Source organism: Anabas testudineus, chromosome 24, assembly GCF_900324465.2.
Source record: "Anabas testudineus chromosome 24, fAnaTes1.2, whole genome shotgun sequence".
NCBI classification, from domain to species: Eukaryota; Metazoa; Chordata; class Actinopteri; order Anabantiformes; family Anabantidae; genus Anabas; species Anabas testudineus.
This window is the reverse complement of record NC_046632.1, coordinates 256,644-278,411: the sequence shown is the minus strand read 5'-3', so window position 1 is coordinate 278,411 and position 21,768 is coordinate 256,644. Positions and strand designations below refer to the sequence as shown.

General features: G+C 38.9%; 1 protein-coding gene across 4 annotated transcripts in view; it reads right to left on the bottom strand.

Moving 5' to 3' along the window:
• Window positions 1-21,768, bottom strand: part of epha7 (eph receptor A7) — a 76,074-nt gene that overhangs the window by 36,161 nt on the left and 18,145 nt on the right. For all 4 annotated transcript variants that reach the window (XM_026341295.1, XM_026341297.1, XM_026341296.1 and 1 more), the window contains exons 4-5: window positions 21,516-21,671; window positions 11,730-12,065 (exon numbers count right to left, since the gene is read on the bottom strand). In XM_026341295.1, the coding sequence (XP_026197080.1) occupies window positions 11,730-12,065; window positions 21,516-21,671 (492 nt within the window). The remainder of the gene's footprint in view (window positions 1-11,729; window positions 12,066-21,515; window positions 21,672-21,768) is intronic.

Genomic DNA, 21,768 nt, shown 5'->3' with positions numbered 1-21,768 from the left:
AAATAATGTACTTTTCTTTCTCAATGTCAAAAGAGCTGTGCTTTTGCATTTTGCTTCTGTGATTTATGCCTAGCAGTGAATAAAACTTTCAACGCTTCATCAACTGGCTCCCAAACTTTATTATTATCTGATTCCTATGGCTAGAAATCATGTTAGAAATTAAATGCTCTCGGAGAGAAACATTAAAAGGGAAATGAATAATCGAGGGCATCACTCTGCTACAGCTATTCTGCTAGTGTGGTCTTTGTTGCTCAACTGGAGAACACCATGTGCTCTGTGTGCTTCGTAGCACTGCTAAATATGTATATTCTCATTGCAGCTCTTTTGTTCTCAGGTCACACTGTTATTTGTCCCACACTTCAGCTGCTGCACCGGACTGACTACCTCAATTAGTGGCACTCACTGAGAGACATTAATAAGTGTTCAACAAACCTAAGATGGAATATGTTAGAGTTCCATTTTTGTCGACAGTGATATTTCTCATCAACTACCCCTCAGGTCTGTAATTTTACTGAGCGAAGCTCTCTGCTTGTGATCTGTCACCCTGTGATGGCAACATGGACAAAGCTCAGGTGCCTTAATCTGCATATACATGAAAATTTTATGTGGTAAAATGTATCTTTTGCTTTTTTATCAAGGTTACCATACGCTTCCTCACATAGCAAGCTCAATAAAATACACAAGATGCTCTACCCAAATTCCAAAACCAAACTGTTTTATTGAGCTGCCAATCTACTTGTGAAGCAGTTCAGCTGATCAACCTCAAGCTTTAAGAGCAAACACCAAAATAAAACAGAATATATAAAAGTGTAATATTTGAAGGACTACATCTTAAAATTATGTCCGTGTTCTATGATTCAGAACCGAGACATTCACAAACTATTTGTTCAGTAGACCATAGTCCCCTGTAAACATAGTTTGGATACATTTTGACATGTCATTATTATAGCAATGCAGTCCATCTAATGTATGGAAGGATTGATAATAATAATAATAATAATAAATATGATAATAATAGGTAAAAGAAATTATAAAAATTTATATTACCTTTTTGCTGCAGTAGCTAACAAAAACAGTGAATAAATGAATAAATACAGATGAGACAGAGGGTGAATAGGCTAAAAAAATCAGAATTTGTAAAGCCAGTTTTCAAATATATATATATATATATATATATATATATATATATATATATATATATATATATATATATTTTAGCTTCCTTGTAAAGATACGCTGAAAGAGTGTAATGATCTAAATCTTGTTGACACTTTGATAACTGTGGACATTTGAGGCATTTGGCCAATTGCTTCATCCAGAGTGACTTGCTACGACAGAGCAGAAAGAGATTGCTCTGTAAAGCGAATGGGTAACATTTAGCTCAGTAGAGCTAGCTGCTGTCTAGTCTGCACTCTGCAGTTCAGTGTTGCCGCTTTCTGCAATCCTTTCTTGTTTGCAATAGAGTTTAAGATATAATAAAATTCACACACACTTGCTATTCCAAAAGTTGTGATAAGTGCACCAATGCCCATGGTGAGAACATTTCCAAAAAAGAAATAAAAATTGTTGTCAAATGTCTGAGGTGATAAATGGGAGGCTGGCGAATGTAAGAGAAAATGAAGTGATCCAGAAAGGTGAATGTCTGACTGAAACGCTAAGCTGTTATGTGGAAGGTAAACAGTAAATTGACTGCCAAAATTAAATAAATAAATAAAAAAGTTTCATCAATTTCTTTCTGCTGCCTCGCACAGGTCTGAATAATTAAAGCTGTGTGTGTGAGTGTGTGTGTGTGTGTCTGTATGTGTGTCTGCTCCGGGGAAACACAGCCGAATTCATATCCCTGCTCTCTTTTCAACTTGCACATATTCCCAGCTGAGCCAAAAACATCAGAATGCTGTAACTTCTCTGACATTTTTCAAAGTTTCACTATCTGCAAATGTTCCAAATTAATAACACAGCATCCAGATGAAAGCAAACAGGGTTTCTTTGGAAATCAACACAAGCAGTCCACAGACAACAAGCAAGAGTTAAAGACAAACAGAACATTAATGAAGAGTTTGTTTAAATGCAATTAGTAATACTATGACTTCAAATAATGACATCAATGTCTAGTAGGTAATGATACAGTGATGCTTTATAATGTGATTTTATTATGTCATTTTTACATGATATTAGCTTTAATAACTCTCTCACTCTCTTACAGAAACACTAGCCGTGGCTGACCAACCTGCAGCATACCTACAGCAATTTAAATTTGTTCTTTAAATTCACTTATCACTAATCATTTATTAAGCCTTTGCCCTTATTATCCAGTCAAACCTCAGCTTTAACCAAGAGAATTTTATGGAAGTATTCCCTCACTGGATTGGATAAAATCAAGTCTGGATTTTTGGAAGACTTGAGACACAAACATAGTCAAACTTTGTGTGAGGCTGAATATTTTCTATATGGTCTACATGGTCCCATAAAAAGATAAACCAGCAATGTTTAAGTCTGTCTCGACACTTTTCTTACCAAAGCTCATTGGTTCCTACATACATTTAACAAAATGTCTCACAGATATAGTTTTATTTTTAAAACAGACTTAGTTGTTTCCTACAACAGTTGGTTGCCAAAGTTTTTACTCAGTCAGAATAACATAGAGCACTTGTTGGTGGCTGTTTGACTATTGTAGACTAATACCCTCCGCTGGGAAACAGTGGAGCTCTATGGCACAGATGAATAAACTATATAAGGCTTTGGATGGATACACTGACTGTTGGTTTTGTTGATTTCTAGGATTTGTTGACAGTAAGAAAAACAGAATATCACCAGCTGCTACCAGCCCTCTTAGCCAAGGCTATTGTTGACTACTACCCTACATGGATGTGTCTGCCTGTGTCCTCTCCAAAGCAGTAATACAGCCTGTTGCTCTGACAGCATGCCTGCACTGAGAGAAAGGACTGTCCAACAGCTCCAATAGGGACCAAGTGAAAGGCAAAGCGGCAACGCCAGCTTCTATGAGGGAGGGCTTATTCAAGCACGGCAGATTTAGGGGGATTTAGGGAGCTCGTCTGCCAGCAATAAAAGGCTGAAACAGGATACTTGGTGAGATTAATTACCTAGATAGGCCACGATAATGCCATTTAAATGGGAAAGTAATTAAAGTGCACCTTCCATGAAAATTATTCATTGCTGACGGATTGGGTGACAGACAAATCAGGAGGCATTTACAGAAAAGCTACAGGTTAAGTGCTCAGAGCTGCTGCTCTGAAACCACCACAGTTTTATTGCAGCTGTTGAATCTTACTGCTTTGCCCAGCTCTCATCATATTACTGCAAGCATGTAGAGCATTGGGGTGGGGGGTGTGTGTGTTGGGGTGGGGGGTGTCCAAAAAGAATTGTCTCCCAGGTAACGTAAAACCAGGGACAAATGCTACAAAGAAGGATCCGCTTAACTAGAAAATTACTATGACTGCCACTGGTCAGTGGGAACTCCTCAGATTCAGCCAGGCCTTGTGTTTAAGACCACCTTGGCAGATCACAACACAAAAAGGAGATAAATCAATGGCCTTATTGTTCCCCAGGCATACTTTCACAAATACACTGAATTTTATCAATTTAGTGATGATAGAGAGTCAATAAAGTGGTTACATAAATCACCAGTGAGGAGTTAACTTGCTATTCACTTGTGCTGTGTACCCCTTACTTTAACGCTTTAAGCAACTTAAAACTAAATACATAGTTCTAGTGAGAGTAAGAGTAAGAGTCGTAACATCACTTGTATTATTCAAGGACCTGTTCATCAAACTCCTAATTTCTGAATTTCTTGTCTTCTGAGGTCTGCTAGCTTATCGTTTAACTAGCTCATCTTTTAGCCATGGCTTCTTCTTTTATCCCTCTGCTTCTCCTGCTCTGACCTGCTTTGTGTGTCTTATGTTTAGTTGCTCCTCTGCCTTCTTTAGTGATAAGCAGATTTGTAATAAATGTAAGTTATCTGCAGCATTGGAGGAGGGGCTGACCGAATTGAAGAGTCGGCTCCGTACTATGGAAAAGAAGCCAGCTAGTCAGATCCCAGTAGCCGGTGCCACTTAGCCTAGCTCCCATTAGCTGTCCTCTGGCATTTCCCAAGCAGCTGGGAAGTCAGGCTGGCTGGGTGACGGTTTGTAAGAACAATAACCCAAAGTTCACCACAATCAGATTCACGTTTCTATTCGATTTTCCCTATTTAGCGACACACCCCCTGAGAAACCTACTCTGGTCATTGGCAGCTCTATAGTGAGAAAGGTGAAGTTAGAGACTCCAGTGGCCATAGTCAAGTGCAATCCTGGGGTCAGTGCGGGCGATGTCGAATCCTATTTAAAACTCTTGTGTAAGTATGAACGTGAATACAGTAAGATAATAATTCACACAGGAGTTAATTACGCCTGATTACGCCATTTGGAAGGCACAAATTTAACGTGGAATTGGTATGTAAGTTTGCTAAAACAATGTCGGACTGTAGTTTTCTCTGGACCCCTTTCCAATCTGAACAGTGACGACATGTTGTTAAGTGGTGTATTGCAAACAATGTGGGCTACATAGACAATTGGAAACGTTTTTGGAGAAAACCTGGGCTGATTAGAAGAGACAGCATCCATCCAGCATCCATCAATATGGCTAAGTTTATGAGACAACCTAAACCCTGACATCTCAGAGTGGAGCCCAGGATGCAGATACGCGTCTTACATGCCTCTCTGCAGTTTCTTTCAAGCCATCACCCCCTATACCCCCCAAAACTACCAAAACCCCATAGAGACAGTGTCTGCTTCCCGATCACCTGAATGACATATATCAAATCCAACACAAGATGAGTGTTTCATAAAAAACAGTCCTGTTTATTATTGTGTATCGTCCTGTCCCCTACACTGAGTTTTTAACTGATTTCTCAGATAAAGTTATTATAGTGGGTGATTATAACTGCCTCAACACCGCATTTAATTCACTATTAGACTCCATTAGCTTTACTCAAAATGTGAATACACCCACTCACTATTTTAATCACACCCTTGAAGTTTACCTTACCTAAGAAAAATTTCACAACAGTAGATCTTTTATTTCGGAGCCATATTTCATAGCCATATAACACAGAGGAGGGCAGTCATCCTAACCTTACTCCAGTACAAGTTGATTATCTTGTCGATAAAACTGCACCCTCACTCCAAACAATACTTGATACTGTTGCCCCTCTAAAAAAGAAAGTAGTGAATCAGAGGAAGCTAGCTTCATTGTACAATTCACAAATGCGTTACTTAAAGCAGAGATCATGTAAGCTGGAAGGGAGGTGGCGTTGCACTAATTTAGATGAATCTTGCCTAGCTTGGAAAGATAGTTTAATAATATATAAAAAAAAGCTCTCTGTAAAATTAGAACCATGTCGTATTCATCATTAATAAAAGCAAATAAGAACAACCCCAGGTTTCTTTTTAGCACTGTAGCCAGGTTGACAAAGAGTCATAGCTCTGTCAAGCCTTATATCCCCTTAACTCTCAGCAGCAATGACTTCATGAATTTCTTTACAAATAAAATCATAACTAAAACATTTATCAGATTCTCCCTGCATACGGCATGGATAGACTCATACAGTATGTACAACAGCTCTAGATTCATTTGCCATTTACCATCATTTAATTTATTGAAACCATCAACATGTCTCTTAGACCACATCCCGACTAGACTGCTCAAAGATGTCTTACCTTTGATCAGCACGTCCGTATTAAATCAGATCAATCTATTTTTACTAACAGGCTACTTACCACAGACAAAGAACTTCTCTCTATACTCGCTATGTTAGATCTTAGTGCAATATTATAAGGAAACAAATTTCCATTGCTATGCAGATGATACCCAGCTGTATGTATCTATAAAAGCAGAAGCAACAAATTAATTAATCAAACTTCAAGCATGCTTAAAAAATGTCCGTCTCCTAAATTCATACAAGACAGAGGTTATTTAGTTTGGTCCTCAAAATCTCAGAGACATTATGTCTAATCACATTCTTACCCTAGATGACTTATAATTAGCCTCAAGTAACACTGTGAGAAATATCTGTGTTATCTTTTTCCAGCATATCTCCTGGTCTCCTACATACATAAAAGAAGTATCTAGAACTGCCTTTTTCTACCTGAGGAATATTGCTAAAATTAGGACCATCCTGTCCTAAAGAGATGCTGAAAAACTAGTCCATGCATTTGTTACTTCCAGAGTGGACTATTGTAATTTATTATTAATAGGATGTCCCAATAACTCCTTAAAAAGCCTCCAGTTAATCCAAAATGCTGCAGCCAGAGTTCTGACTGGAATTAGCAAGAGAGATCATATTTCTCCTACGTTAGCTTCTCTCCATTTGCTCCCTGTAAAATGCAGAATTGAATTTAAAATGATTCTCCTCACATATAAAGCACTTAATAATAAGTTCCCTCCCATCTTTAATACCTAAGTGTTGCATATTTTTCCAGCAGAACGAAAGAGCGCAGGTCTACTTGTGGTTCCTAGAGTTTCCAAATGTAGAATGGGACGCAGAGCCTTTAGCTATCAAGCTCCTCTCCTGTGGAACCAGCTCCCAGTTCAGGTTAGGGCAGCAGACATTTAAAACTAGACTTAAAACTTACCCTTTTTATAAAGTTTATAGTTAGAGATGGCTCAGGTCACTCGCTATGCTGCTATAGGTTAGTCTGCTGGGGGACTTCTACTGATACACTGAGCTCCTCTCGTCTATCCATTTAAATGCTACAACTGCATGCATGCAGTTGTTTTTTGTTGCCTGCTGTTCTTTTCTCTTTCTTCTTCACTTACCCCAACCGGACGAGGAAGATGGCCGCCCACCCTGAGCCTGGCTCTGCTGGAGGTTGCTTAAAGCTTGCTCAAATGGAACTGTTTGGTTTTCCATGTATTTTTTATACAATTACACTCTGTAAGGTATTAAACCTTACACTGTACAGTGCCTTGTGATGATTGGCGCTATACAAATAAAATTTAATTGAATTGAATTGAGTTGGGCTCAGCTTCCACCACTGAACATTTCCAGTTGTACTGGTCAAAGCTGTTTTGGCAATAACTATGAAACCATTCAACAGACAAACAGTAGGGGGGACAGTAAAGCACATTTTAAAATAAAACTAAATGTGAATACTGAAGCAGTCACACAGTGTGAGGCTGCAGACACTTTTCAAATCAAAGGAAAATGCTTATCTTACATTTTTGTGGTGTGCCCTCAATGCTTGTTTTCTTTTTGCACTGAGAGATTGTACTAAGGGGAATACCCTTTTGTTCTCTTTTAAGTAGGTTTGTACTTGAGGGGGACTCTAACATCATCCTACATTAACACTGTGCTACACAACAAATGGAGCGAAGAATGGCTAAAAATAAAGAGAGCTCCATTTGCTGTTTCCCAGATTGCTCTAATGTAAAATATGTGAAGGCTGATATTATGGCCCTGGCTTATCAGATGTTGAGGAATAATGGGAATGGCATTCGTGGCACTCAGAGTCAAGTCATCTAAACTCATGTAAATGTGATGGTAATTTCACATGTTGGTCTTGACATCTGAAGTCATTGTTAATGATTTCAAATTTCACACAGTAAAAAAGAAGCTTCAGTCAATGCAAACCATTAACAGTCAGTCTGTAACTACAGGTCTATGGCAGTTACTCCTTTAGCTTTCTGCTGCAAATGCATACCCAACAGCAAAGCAGCCTGTAAGAGATTATCAAACCCACATCTCGGTGTGCTAGGTGAAATATATTATGTGAGCAATGTGGCTCTTTCCATATTTTCATAAAAGCCCTGTCATGATGAATATTTACATAAGGCACACTTTTATCTGCATGATAAAAGTGCAGATAAGACAATGCTTTAACAGACAGACATGGTCAGAAATATTGTGTATTCCATGTCTAAAAATGGTTTTCATCAGCACAACACTCAAATCAAATTCCACATGCTCTTCCTTCCACTCATTATATTGTTTCTGCCTCTTGTATAATGTCACCTAAACCCCATGTCACTGGTCTCAAGCTGAATTTGCACACAGCATGTACCCACACACTCACACACACAGGTCCTATAGCCTTTCTCATAACCAATTTCAGTCCTATTTCTGTGCCTTTCTCCACAGTGATTTTTCTGGCTCAGAGATGTAAACACAGTGCTTGAATAAATATTAATGGTTATTCTATGAGCTATGCCCACTCAGAAGTGTTCTGGAAGAACAAAAGACCTTGTTTACAAGTGCGCTTGAGGAAAGCTAAGGTGCGGCAGGCCCTCAGAGGTCGGCTCTGTTGTGCTGTCGACTCACAATGGAGTGCTGATTGAAACACACTCACTTCTTCCAGTGAGTCTTACATGTGGTGATAGCAAAGACAGCAAAGAAATCCAGTTTTTATTCAACTACTATGAGGAGAGAGCTAGAGAAATCAGACTTACAAATTTACAACCTCTACTTAAACTCATTTAAGTCAGAACTGAGAGGTAATTAGGTTTCTGGGAACAATAAGCACTCAGCACCTTGTGTAGTTCCAGCTTTGCTCCAGATGTTTCCTTTGGTGTAATTAGGGGACGTGTGAATTCCTCATCAGATGGATCACCATCTGTATGTGCACACTGCGTGTTTATTCTCCCGGTCCCCAGCTACAAGTCTATGCTCATGCTGATTATCATGCAGGACGTGGAGATGGGACAAAAGGAGGTGAGGTCTTCCCTTTTTTATAAAGCTCTTTCAGTGCTACGGGGCTCCAGTGCCTCGGCACACAAAGGTTAATCAATTCTGAATGATGAGCCATAAAAGCTTTAATAATGCAGTCATTCTCTAATGAGTGGTCCTGCATGCTCACTCAGGAAGGGGTGATGTTTTAGGAAGTGCTGACCTTCCAATTATAAAGCGCTCGAGCATTCTGTAACAGCCCAGAGAGCGCTAGACAGTGTGAGGCTCCAGTGAGCAGTAAAATGAGTCCTACAGGGTGAAACTAATGTCGGCTCAAGATGGGAAACAAGAGACACCCTTCTACGGATATCAGTATCCACCTATCTGATGCTGATCATTGACCTGCCACAAAACTTTGATGGATCGATCAACAAAGCAACACTAGTTTCCACTATTATTCCCTCAAATTAACCAAAGTTTAGAGTAAGAAAGGGTTCCTTTCACAATGGGACTTAGGTTAAATACATCTCATGATGAAAATATTATATTATAAGAATATAAGAAAGGGTTCCTTTCACAATGGGACTTAAGTTAAATACATCTCATGATGAAAATATTATATTATTATAAAAAGTACTGATTAGTATTAAGTCTGTCTGATACAGTTTAAAAGTTTAGTCATTCAAACTTCAATTGTTCTCAATCAAACCAAACCTTCTGCCAATAATCTGTTATTATGGCAGTTGCAAAAATATATTCTGTTAGGTATTCTGTTTGTTAGATCACTCAGTTATGTTATTCATGACAAAGTCTTCATAAATATATGCAGATTTTTTTTTTTTATTAATTTATTCTTTTCAATGCTACTTTGTGTAGCATTGTAGCTTTCATTTCAGAGGTATTATTGATGTCCCAGAAACGGTACTATTGAACAGACGGACTGGGTCATCCTGTCTTTAAGAGCTGCTAACCCTGCAGGAATTTTATTAGTCTGGATTTGAAAGAGGAGTTTCAGTATTGCATCATGGTCTCAATACTGTTTCAGAGGCTATTGCACCCTAATATCATAAAGAAAAAAAATGAAAATAATTAAAATGATCAAATATATAGTAGCACTAGCATAAACTATTAAATACTGTATTAACATGAATATACCTAATCATCAAGATTATCTGGAAGCTGATCCATTTTGGCTGTTTACTCTGATTATAGTGCTTTAGCTAGTTAAACGTTACCAGTTATTCAAAACGATAAAATTGCACCGTCTTGGACAAACAGGGCACATTTCACAGCAGTTAATGCAAAAAATTCCACCGGGTTAACTGAGTAATTGTCTGTTGTCAACATGCCAGGAATAATTATGAATGACTTCAAAACAGCATGTCATTTAAACGTCTGATCAGTTAAGTAGCAGAGGAGGGTGTTAATCAGTTTCAGCTGCTTTGGTGTTAATGAAATTCGAACAGGCGAACTAGAGGGGCAACAATGAGACGACCCCTAAAACAAAAATGGTTTTACAGTTTGATGTCAGAGCTAGAGAATAGAACCATAGAAGGTCCTTAACCCAGCCACAGGACTGGTTGGAATGGAGGGATGCACAAACCTCTACAGGCCTGACATAAGCACGCTGAGTGCCAATAGGTATCGGAATGAAATCCTTGGACGAGCTATCAGACCCTACACTTGTGCAGTGGGTCTTGGGTCCTGATGACAACAATGTCTAGCCTCGTGGTGAGAGTATGCTGACAGTCCCTGGAGGATTAAGGAATTGATACCATTGAATGACCCCTACACTCGCCTGACCTAAATCCAATAGAACAACTCTGGGATATTATGTTTTGGTCCAACCCATGCCGCCAGGTTACACCTCAGGCTGTCCTGGAGCTCAGTGATGCCTTGGACTAGTTCTGGGAGGAGATACCCCTGGGCATTATCTGTCGTCTCATTAGGAGCATGTCCCATCGTCAGGCATGCATACAAACACGTCGGGGCCATACAAAGTACTGAGTACCATTATGAGTTGCTGGAATGATAAAAATTGGCTAACCTGCTGCATAATTTTTCCACTTTTAATTTCAGGGTGTCTTCGAATTCAGACCTCTGTAAGTTCATAATTTTAATTTCCATCAAACGATGTGGTATCCTTTAATCCCTAACACATCACTCAGTCCCTATCAGTATAAATATCCAGCATGATTTTTTCCCCATTCAAATCCGATGTTTTCCTTTAATTTTTTTAGCAATGTACATTATCCCTAACACTATATCCTACACACATTAATACAACAGAATTCCCTCTTACTGATACACAAACGTATGAACAGCTATTTATTGTCTGAGAAACCCTTTCTGGTAGCAAACCACTCCCCATTAACATGTATGTATATTCAGAAGTCAAACATGACATAGTTTGCCAGAGACAGAGCCTCAGTGCTTTGTTTGCAGTCTTCTGTTAATCACCATAGTCTTTTGGGCCAACTGTGTTTCATGGATGCTCGAGCATGAAAGAGGAATCTTGTTGCAAAGATCCATAGAAATAATGACCAAAACAAGCTTCAGAGTTTGTCACTGCAAAATACAACCTTTTAAATTACAGTCAATTTGCTCAAGACTGAGAGCAAATACAGTACTGGGTCTTTAGGTACCACTGGGAGTCTGCATCATTGCTAAGCTAATAATGTTTGCCACTGTAGTGCTGATATACACATTAAATTAATCTAGGAAATATGCATAGTAAAAATATTATGGATCATAGCAGACTATAGTCATTAATGCTAATGGGGAATCATTACTGTAGTTTGCATATGAGAGGTTTTTCTTGTAAACTGTGCATAGACTGACCTCAGTTTGAGACTTTTGCAAATGTGACCATTCACTTTTTTCAGCCTCAGATCAGTCTAATCTCTGTGTGTTAAGTACAAAACTCAGTCCTTGTCCTGCAGCGGTTAGACCTGTTACTTTGGGTCACAAAGTGCTTCTGGTACTTTCACATTTCTCTTATATGCCAAAGATGAACAATGCCAAGAAACATCAATAATATCAATAAACACTCTGAAAAATGAGATCTTACCTGCTTGACCAGTAGCAATGCTAACTGCTGCAAAAAGCCTCTGAGTGCGGCTCAAGTCCGACACCCCATTCACAGCCTCCACTTCAAAAGTGTAGTTGGCATGGGCAAGAAGGTCCATGATGGTCACGAAAGTGTCCACTAATCCTGACTGCGCGGGAGAGTATTCCACGTTTGGCCCACACAGAACACACTCCTCAGGTTCGCAGCTGCAGCGCCGACATTGAACCCTGTAGGTGACATCGTTGCGGCCACCTGTGTCAGCTGGCGGGCTCCACTCCAGGCTAACAGTGGTTTGGTTGATTTTGTAGAGCAGGTCCTGTGGCGCAGAGGGAGGTCCTGTCAGAGGTAGACACAGAGGAAGACAGAATTAAATAAGTGAGTGCCAATGAAAGTGACAGCCAAGAGTGGGACTGAATCTGTGCTTTCACCATTCTGTAAGAAAGAAAAAAAAACACTATGGAACATGCCAGATCAAGCCCTAGAGCAAAACACTGACACTCAATTATAATAAAACTCAGAACCTGAAAGAACAAATAGTGTACGCGCACTGAAAGAAAGTTAGCTTTCACAGGCACGAAGGTCAATGTTAGAAGGTTGTGGAATAAAACAGTGGAGTCCAGTTTCAAATGACGAATAATTTGAGTAATAATCTGAGTTCATGCAATATAGTTTATATGTCTTAATGTTTTTGTCAAGTTATTATTATATTATTTACTTTGATGTCTACTTCAATTACATCATAATACTATTTGTTATTGAAAGTATATTGTACTATTTATACACCATTATAATGTTTTGGTTCCACTATTGGAACTACTGATAGATGCTAGCCCTCCAAGCGGGAACCCAGGATTTAAATTAGAACACAATAGAACAAACTATTCTCTATTGTCTCAAAGCAATTCAGTGTGATCCTGAAATTGTTTAGCAGCTAGCAGCTAGCAGCACAGCAACACCTGTAACGAGACACTGTAAGAGATGAGATCTGAAACTGTAACTACTAACAAAACAATGCAATAACAATGAAAGTTACCTTATTAGCAAATTTCTTGTTATAACCATTCAACTTTTGGAATTTGTCTAGATAGTTTGCTCAAGTTGACAGAAAGCAGTCAGTGCAATAAGTATGTCACCTTTACATTTTGGAAAGCTGCTAAACATTCAACTATGTTAATCAGCTAACTTCTGCTTGATGCTGGCCAGGTAATGTACAATGGGTTGATCAGCCAAAAGCTGACTGATACTGCTGGAAATGCGGTGGGAGTGAGGCAAACAAAACAATTGCCTGAATGATGCCAAAAACATCTGTAGAGCTGAGGGGTGCTAACATTTTCTTTGGCTTGGTCACTACAAATTATCCTTTTCACAGTACACTTTTGAGGTTTTGTCATAGAAATATAATGATAAAAAATATCTTTAAGGCAACTGGTACATCATATTTTCATTTTAATTCAACCTAATTTATTTTAATACTGTGCTCTATGTGCATGCAAATGTAGCTGTTGATTCATCCAGATGGACTAAGGGATTTGTTTACATAGCCATTGTTGTTAACAGCACAAAATCTGCAGCTGCTATGGAAATAATTGAGACATGGTGACAAAGTCAGACAGCCACTCTCTAAGTCTTAGTGTTCTCCAAACATGCAGAAAAAACAGCAACAACAACAGGCTAACCCACAGAATGTATGAAGAAGATTTCAACCTGGATTATCACCTGTAACTGTCATATATGGTTTCACTTTGACACAAAAAAACAACTGCATTTATGGCATCATAAGTGCACATGACCACAGACCATTTCCCTGTTAAATCTCACATAAAGGCAAGAAGATTAGCTCATCTAATAAAACAATGAATAACAAATTGCTCCTTTCATCTTTCAGGTTCCAGGCTGTCAGCTTTAACATCTTCCTTTTGTTGTCTGGGAGATTTAAACTGTTTTTTTCAGGAAACATTCTTTAAGGGAATCTAGGGGAGAAGGGATTGGTGTGTGGGGATCTTAACTCATTAAATTTGTCACATTAACTAACAAAACAGATCATGTTTATGCATTGAGCTAAAACTGCTATTGCAGTATTCAGGCTCATTAATAAAGAGTCTCATTAATACAGCAAAGTTGTATTTCCCTTTTTTTACCCATTAGAAACTAGGGCTTAACAAAAACATCCGCATTAGTGACTATCAAGGAAAGATAAGAGACTGTAGACTGAAAAGATGAAAGAGCAACCTGTGGCAGGTGAAGTGGAGAGGAGTAACTGCTGATAGCGCCACTCAACTTCGGCCTTCACACTGACACTCGACACCGTCTTCTCAGACTTTCTTTCCAACAAAGAGAATGTGTCTGCTTAGATGCCCACGCACTTTCCTCCCTACTCCCAGCCCAAACCTCAGCAAGTTTTTTATTCATAGTTACAGTTAGTGATGATAATATTTTGTTATGCCCCTGCTGTTCTCATTTCTGATGCCACAGATCAAAGCGGTGATTTGTGCCGCAACAAAAGACAAAAATTAAATTATAATAGACTGACCCTGGTTCTGTGTAACCCTTATCTTTTTCCTTGTTTTTCAGATGGATGCTGCCCTACAAGATGTCTTTCTTCCTCTGAACATCTTAGTATATTCCAAATAAGGTGCTTTTTCAGTTTGTCTCAGTCTTTTCAATGATGAATGGAGTTTAAAAGGTGTGACTTGTAGCAGATAATTCACAGTGTTCAGTGTTGTGAAGCAGAGTTTAACATGGGGGGCTCCAAAAGTTAATTTGCATTCACATAAACAAGAGATATACTCTGTTTTTTATTCTACCTCTACAGATAATCACCACCAACGTCAATGCACGTTTGCAATCTGTGCATCAGATTTTCAAAGAACTCCAGGAAATATTTTTTTCCAGCAAGCCCTTCATTAACTGTCTTGATAAAGTCTTGACAAACTTTGAGGCACGTGTTAGCCTTGCATTTTGTGGAAGAGTCAGGAAATTGCAGGGGGTCACATAGGTATCCAAATGCATGATCAATGAATCACCAATGAAAAGGATGATCTCAACTTGCACTTGGGGAGAGCTGTCTTGAGATTTTGGAAAATCATCATCTGATATTAAGGTTTCCCTATCTCAAATCATCTGTGATGTTCAAATGAGAAGTTAGAACCAGACTAACTACTTCTGGAAAGTTCTCTGGATTGATGCTTGGTCACCAAGATCAGGTTTCATCTTTTTCAAGCTCTCTGCTGCTAAACCGATGTGCACTCACGCGAAGCATGCTCACTGCTACCTTCATTCCTTGTTTTAACAATGGTCTACAAACCTAAAAAATAGATGATTAAATATAAGATAATTAAATAAGAAAACTGAGCTTTATAATTTTTCATTAAACAAATCTATATAACTCCCTTCATGTAGAACACCACATGCATGCCATGGAGGCTTTTTGAGAAGAGACTGTTAAAAAGGTGGGTGGAAAAAGAAGAAGACTTTGCCTAACTTTTGAGAATTATAACTTACCAAAGCTAAACACATTTTTCCTATAAGATGGTAAGATGACACATCATATACCCCAGTTCAGTTGGCATCTCTTTGTTTCTCTGAACATGCCATGTCTGGACTCAGAAACTCTCTGCCCCCACTTCACCTGCAGCACAGATTTGCACTGCATCCTGAGCTCTCCTGCTGTCTGTCTGCTCATCCTTATAGCTCAAGGGCTTGTTGTTTCCCTTCTTCTTTTTCTCTCACTCCCCCACTCTGTCTTATCTTTTTGTGTTCTCTGCTCTCACCCCTCCTTCCAGTCAAGTTTCATTTCACGGATTAGCCTGCCAGCCCGCACAGCCTGAAATGTCTCAATCACTTGCTAGTTTTCCTCCAATGCTGCCACAAGCATGAGTGAGCATGTGTGTGTGATAGTATATTTGTCGCCATGCATAAATACCGAAAATGTGCATGCATAGTTTCCTGTTACATCATCTGCATGATAACATAGCACAGATTCTAAAGCAGATTCTGAGATTCTGTGGAATGAGCTCTAATGTGGAAAAATTGTGAGAAGGGCTTCAGCTGCAATGTGTTATCCACTCCATGTAATACATCTTCCTTATAGAATACATAGTATGGTAGTAGATTGTTTTAGGTCATACTTCAAAGTCCAGGTCAACTCTGTGCAGAGTTGTGAGACTTGGGTAAACCTAAGCTTAGGAGAGAAGAAACCAGTTCTTATCAGGCTTGAGAGGTGCTCAGTGCTGCCTTAACCCTCCTCAGCCTATTAGCAGGCTGTGCTTTAATTGGGGAGCTGTGGGAAGAGGGGCAGCAAGGGTGAATGGTATTCAAGTCGACCATGAGGTAATCCTCACTCTACAAATGTATGTTGTGACCCCATGACCTAGCCTCTAATGATGTGGCTGCAGCATGAGTGAAGCCATGCAGCATAGAAGAGCTTGAAGTTATGACATTTTTTTTTTTGCTAAACTGCCCCCAACTGCTGTTGTTGTAATAACAAAATTTTCAAACAGGACAATCCAACATTGAATTTAATATTGAATTTACTACAAGCTGAAATCCCATTTAAGTTTGTAGTAACTCTGGAGAAGCTGTGCTGCATGATAGCACATGGTCTGGAATACAGCATGTAGATACAGTAGCCACTAAAAAACAGGAGAGGAAACCATCATGAGACTGTGTTAGAACAATGCGCACAAGCTAAGAGCGCAGAGATTTCTTTATGAACAATGTGCAAAAGCAGAAGCTGCCTAAGAATATATGATGAAGGTACTGTGGTGTTACTTTGTGCTGGGCCTATCTCATCATGTCCCTTGAACAAAATCAGTCTTTATGTAAACTCTATGACATCTCATGAGATGAATCTTATTGAATTAACTTGCTCCAATCTATATTTGCGTAAACTGTATCGAAAAACAATATGGACAAGAAACATTGCATGTACATTGCATTTACATGTACATGACCAGAATATGGAAAACGGTTGTTTATTTGAACAATACATTTTTGTATCAAAGTGAAGGATAGAATGGCATTCAAATTCAGTCATTTTAATTTTATGTCTTGCTTTCCCAGCATAGAGGATTCAGTTTACTTGTGCCTGGTGGTAATTGCTAAATTGCACATTTTTTTGGTCCACTAAAGCACAATGGAGACAAAATAATAAAGGGATTATATCTGCATTTTTTATATATCTGTGTTTTTTTACCTGTAATTTGTGCTATTACTATACTACTATAACCGGTATACATTTTAAGAGGTCCTGCCTTGCAAAATCAAGATCTATCATCTTAGGAATATCAGTTGCTTTTTAGTGCACATTTTTAAACTGCTGGTCAAAAAAAAGGGCTTCCTCCATGTTGAGGAATCCTCCCTCAGTTACAGTTATTGTTGAAATCTGGGAGCACTGTCACATTGCAACACAAGGTGAAGAAATCTAAGCCATTGTCATTTGTTGTAGTGTCATAGTCATAGTGCGTCACCATAATACAGTGCGTAACAACAATTTCTAACTCAGTTAAGTTGTTTTTACAACACTGACCCAAATTTCTAAGATATTTCCTGAATTGTCACAGACTCTTATACATTTTCAGTGTCAAAAATAATCTAGTTTGGCCCAGGAATGTCTAACTGTAGTGATGTGAGTTTATTCTCCACAAAAACAAACATGGAGACAAGATATAATGTTGTCAATCAAATGAAATTCCTTCAAGGTAAAAGTCTTGATGATTTACACAATATTTGTCATCTATAATTTAATGTCGATAACATCAACACGTTTTTTTCTTTTCCTTCAAAACGATACTAACACACAAACACTAACTGTCCAAAAGCTCTCTGTAAAGCAAGAAAGATGATCAATCATTTTTGGTTTTGTGTATAAAATATTGTCATCCCAGAGAAGTGGACTCAAATGACATGTTTCATGCACTTATTTGGATTGTTTTGCCTCTGACCACCTAGAAGAGTCTATGAGGATTCAGAAAATATGCAATCTTTCATGTATGTATGTAAAACATAAGTGCACAATGGGCCTATAAAGTCTGAGACTAGAATGAAAAAAGATTTTTAGCTACTGAACTTAACACTAGTGCTGATATGTGGTAGGAACACTTGCCCTTACATTCTACAGGGCTTTAACAGTCCCCCAGCAACTCCAGGCAGGATGGACCCTATGCCGGCAACTTGTTGAGATAGCACATTTTTAAGAGGGGGCTATGGGGGCTGGGAGGCGGAGACAACCGCTCACAACTGCCCTTTTCAGCTCCTCACATGCACCAACACTGCTCACAGCTGTTGCATGATTGATGCCCACTCCCCAATGTGTCAACAACTCTACTCTGTGACTTCCCTCTGGAGAAAAAGCCTCCTCATAACCGTCCCTATACATCTCATTTTCTCACAACTTTGCATATGAATGGTGCAGATAAACATTCAACAAACAAAACCGTTCTGCACTCCCCCCTCCCTTCTCTCAACACATACCACATAGGAAACAATGTATTTGGCGATATGTCTTTGGAACTTGCTCCTCATTTTTATTCAGTCTGGATTTGGCTTTTCATGTCCCCACATTACATCTTCATCAGTTCATTTTCTCTCAAATCCTCACAGACACATTCTTAATCTCTGTGTGCCAGAGATCCATCTCACTGTTTTGCTAAGGCCTATGACATGGTAGCTTTAGAAACTCCAATTTAAAACAAAATCTGTCAATCAAGCTATATGTTAGGGCAGCACAAATTCATTTTCAATTATTATTCACTTCTGGTCTGGATGAGGCCTGAACAAAGGAAATCACAGTGACTGGTCACACTGACTTAATCCAGCAATAAATGAGGAAAATCATGTACAGAATGTTGTGCAAAAATTCCCAAATAATGAGGAGGGCAAAGCTGTGCATACTAGTTAAAAATACATATTTACATTTAATGGTATGGAGCCACCAAAGTTAATGAAAATTAATAATGGAAAGTATGCATTAGGCAACTGTTACTTGGCCAGGGTGATTATCCAGAAAGGAACAGCCAAAGGACACTGCAAAGAAGTGGGAACTTTCTCCTGTTTTTACCACTGTATGTGTGTACTGCCCTCGATCAGTGAGAGATGTTAGAGTGAAGAGTTAACTTCTGATTAGGTTGGTCGAAGATGTGAGTAATGAACCTGTCCCTTAGATCTGTACGCCTCTGAGCTACACAGAGACATTGGTGGTTTATGGTCGGTGGTTGGTTACAGACTAGTTTAGCTTTAGTTATGTCCTTGTTTGTATCACACAGTATTGAGAGCATTGAGTTAAATAGACAGACAGTGAGATTGGTAAGGAACTTGTTCATGGTTTACCCAGGATAAGAAACTATGGATTGTGCTGTCTCTCCACAGATCAACAGGGGGAACTGTTAAAATGTCTGCTAACTTTTCTTGGTTTGGCCAGGTTCACCTTAAAGATGAGCTAAAATAAAGTAAATGCATTTAAAGAAATCAAAGAAATACCTTGTATGCATCAGTTACTTTAAGTCGGAGCATACTGTTCATCAGTAAAACTGCAGTTTTACACTTGTTAGCTTATAGTTAGAGTGATTGAGTGTTTCCCAATATTATTACAGTAGTAACAGTAAGCAGTAATCAATGCTTATACAAACACTAGGTCACAGCATTTTACACAGATTTCTACACTTAGTTGAGCTGTCTTAATGTACTTCCTGTTTTGTACTAACAGAAAGTAACCATAGTTAAGAAATATACAGTATCACAAGTAAAAGTCCTGCAGTCGAAATGTTATGCAAGAATATTATTAGCTCAAAAATAATTAAAGTAACACTACTACTGTTGGGTTTATGATGACTAATACATTACCGTGTTCATCAATTTAGAGTTATGATGATCATAATTTTTAAATCTTATAATTACAATTCCAATAACATCAATGGCACAATAGCAACTGAAGTACACTATGTAGTATGTGATGGTATATTCTGGTATTACTGGAGGTTGTAAAACCAGGCCTCTACAACCATTTTATCATTAGGAAAAAGGGAAATGGTTGATTCTCTGGACAGTTAGACCCAAACAGACCCAAATAAATTTAAGCAAATGTGACAATAATGGAGGGGAAGCAGCCAGCTAAATTGCACAAGTGCAAAGGTCCGATGATATGAAGACAGATAATGGTTTGAAAAAATTATAGTTTAATTAATAATGAGAGACATACAACTTTCTTTCAGGAGTTCCAATAGTAACCTTTTTTGCAAACCTCAAATTTTCGTCCCGTTAATATTAACAGAAATATTATTCTTTCATGAGATAGACATTAAAACTATGTAACTCACCATGCAAAAGGTGAAAACTTTTCAGGGCCTTTGCTAAATAATTTGAGTGAAGCACAAGCTTCTGGCAGTGTAAACACACCTGAGCACTGAGAATGTGTTAAAGTAAGTGGAAAGAGGGTTGGGGCAGGCACAGACAGAGATGTTGCTCAACAAGCTGCTTTACAAACACCCATAAATGACAAAGAATCATCTCTCACATGAAATTTACAATGTTAAATGCAAACTTCAATCCATTTAATCCTCTTTGATTCTCTGACTTAATGCATAGACAACTTGATGCAGCACTATGACATTCTATTATTTGCATATTATCTCAGCAGCAGTCTCTGGCTGTCTCACACACATTAGAGATTCTTCTTGACCTACTTTGGGTGTTCAGAGAAAAAGCACCACCACTCTGTGTGTGAACTAGGCATGCTGATTTTCCCACATATGCAAATGTGTTGTTTTAAATGCATAGAAATGGTACAAAATAAATTGCCATAATCATTGTTCATTCACTCTTCTGCTTATGATATATGTCACAAAATAGAATGAAAGCCAGCTGGCCTATCCAGGAGTCTAAGGAAACATTATCAGCAGAAAAGAGTGTAGATAAGTTGCTGAGATTGTGTTTACAGGTGGTGTTTACCTCTGAATAGAGCAGAGTGCTAACATTGCCTTGTTAGAGTTTGCCACTCACCATGCAAAGTAGCTGAAGGCAAAGAACATGTGGCACCTTGAATGTACTGAGATTGTATTTAGAAGCAAATAAACCCCACCCTTCAGACTGAATCCCCTGTTCTGTGTAAATAAGCCAATAATAGCAGTCACATAACTGTTTTACTGGCCAGGACAAATGAAGACGTGGTGTTCAAGGTTGGATGGGGTTTGCCTGTGCTGCAGCTGCTGACTGTAATCTTTCAAACAGGAAATGGCAAATTGCTCTACTCATCATTAGCAACCAGCTAAGGCAGAAAACAGACATGTAAGCCTGCAAATATAATTATAATGACATACTGAGAGGCAGAGGACCTACTATGGAACACATCTGGGGCTTTCACAAGACCACTGTAAACTGACTGGTCAGGTCTTCCCAGGGGGCTACAGTGTTTTCTGTTTTTTTTCCTGGATGTAAATGGTAAATGGTCTGCACTTATATAGCGCTTTTCTACCTACCTGGAACTCAAAGTGCGTTACACTGCATCTCATTCACCCATTCGCGCACACAAGCACGCACACACTCATCAACTGAGTGATGAGTGAGTGTGACTCATCAACTGATGTGACTCATCGGGGGCAACTTGGGGTTCAGTATCTTGCCTAAGGACACTTTGGCATGTGACATGGCAAGGGAATCAAACCACCGATCCTATGATGTAGGTAGAGCAGACAACTACTCCCTGACCCGCCCTGACTGTTGTGCGACTGTTGAATTAAGATCCAGGCAAGTAATATGTGCAATGTTTATCTAGCAACAGCATGGAAGACTTACTTGTGCAGGCCACAGATGGAGGGTCAGAGAGTGCTCTGTAGTAGCCATCCTCGCAGTCGCAGCGCCAGGAGCCCTCGCGGTCATTGAAGCTGTGTGCTGGACAACGAGAGCACTGAAGATCCTGGGAGGAGGACTTATAGAAACCCCGACCACATGCTGCGGAAGGGATGAAAAGAGAACACAAAGTAAAACAAATTAGTTAATTATATGATTACATCTCTGTATAACCTTTGGTTTTGCAAACATTTAAAAT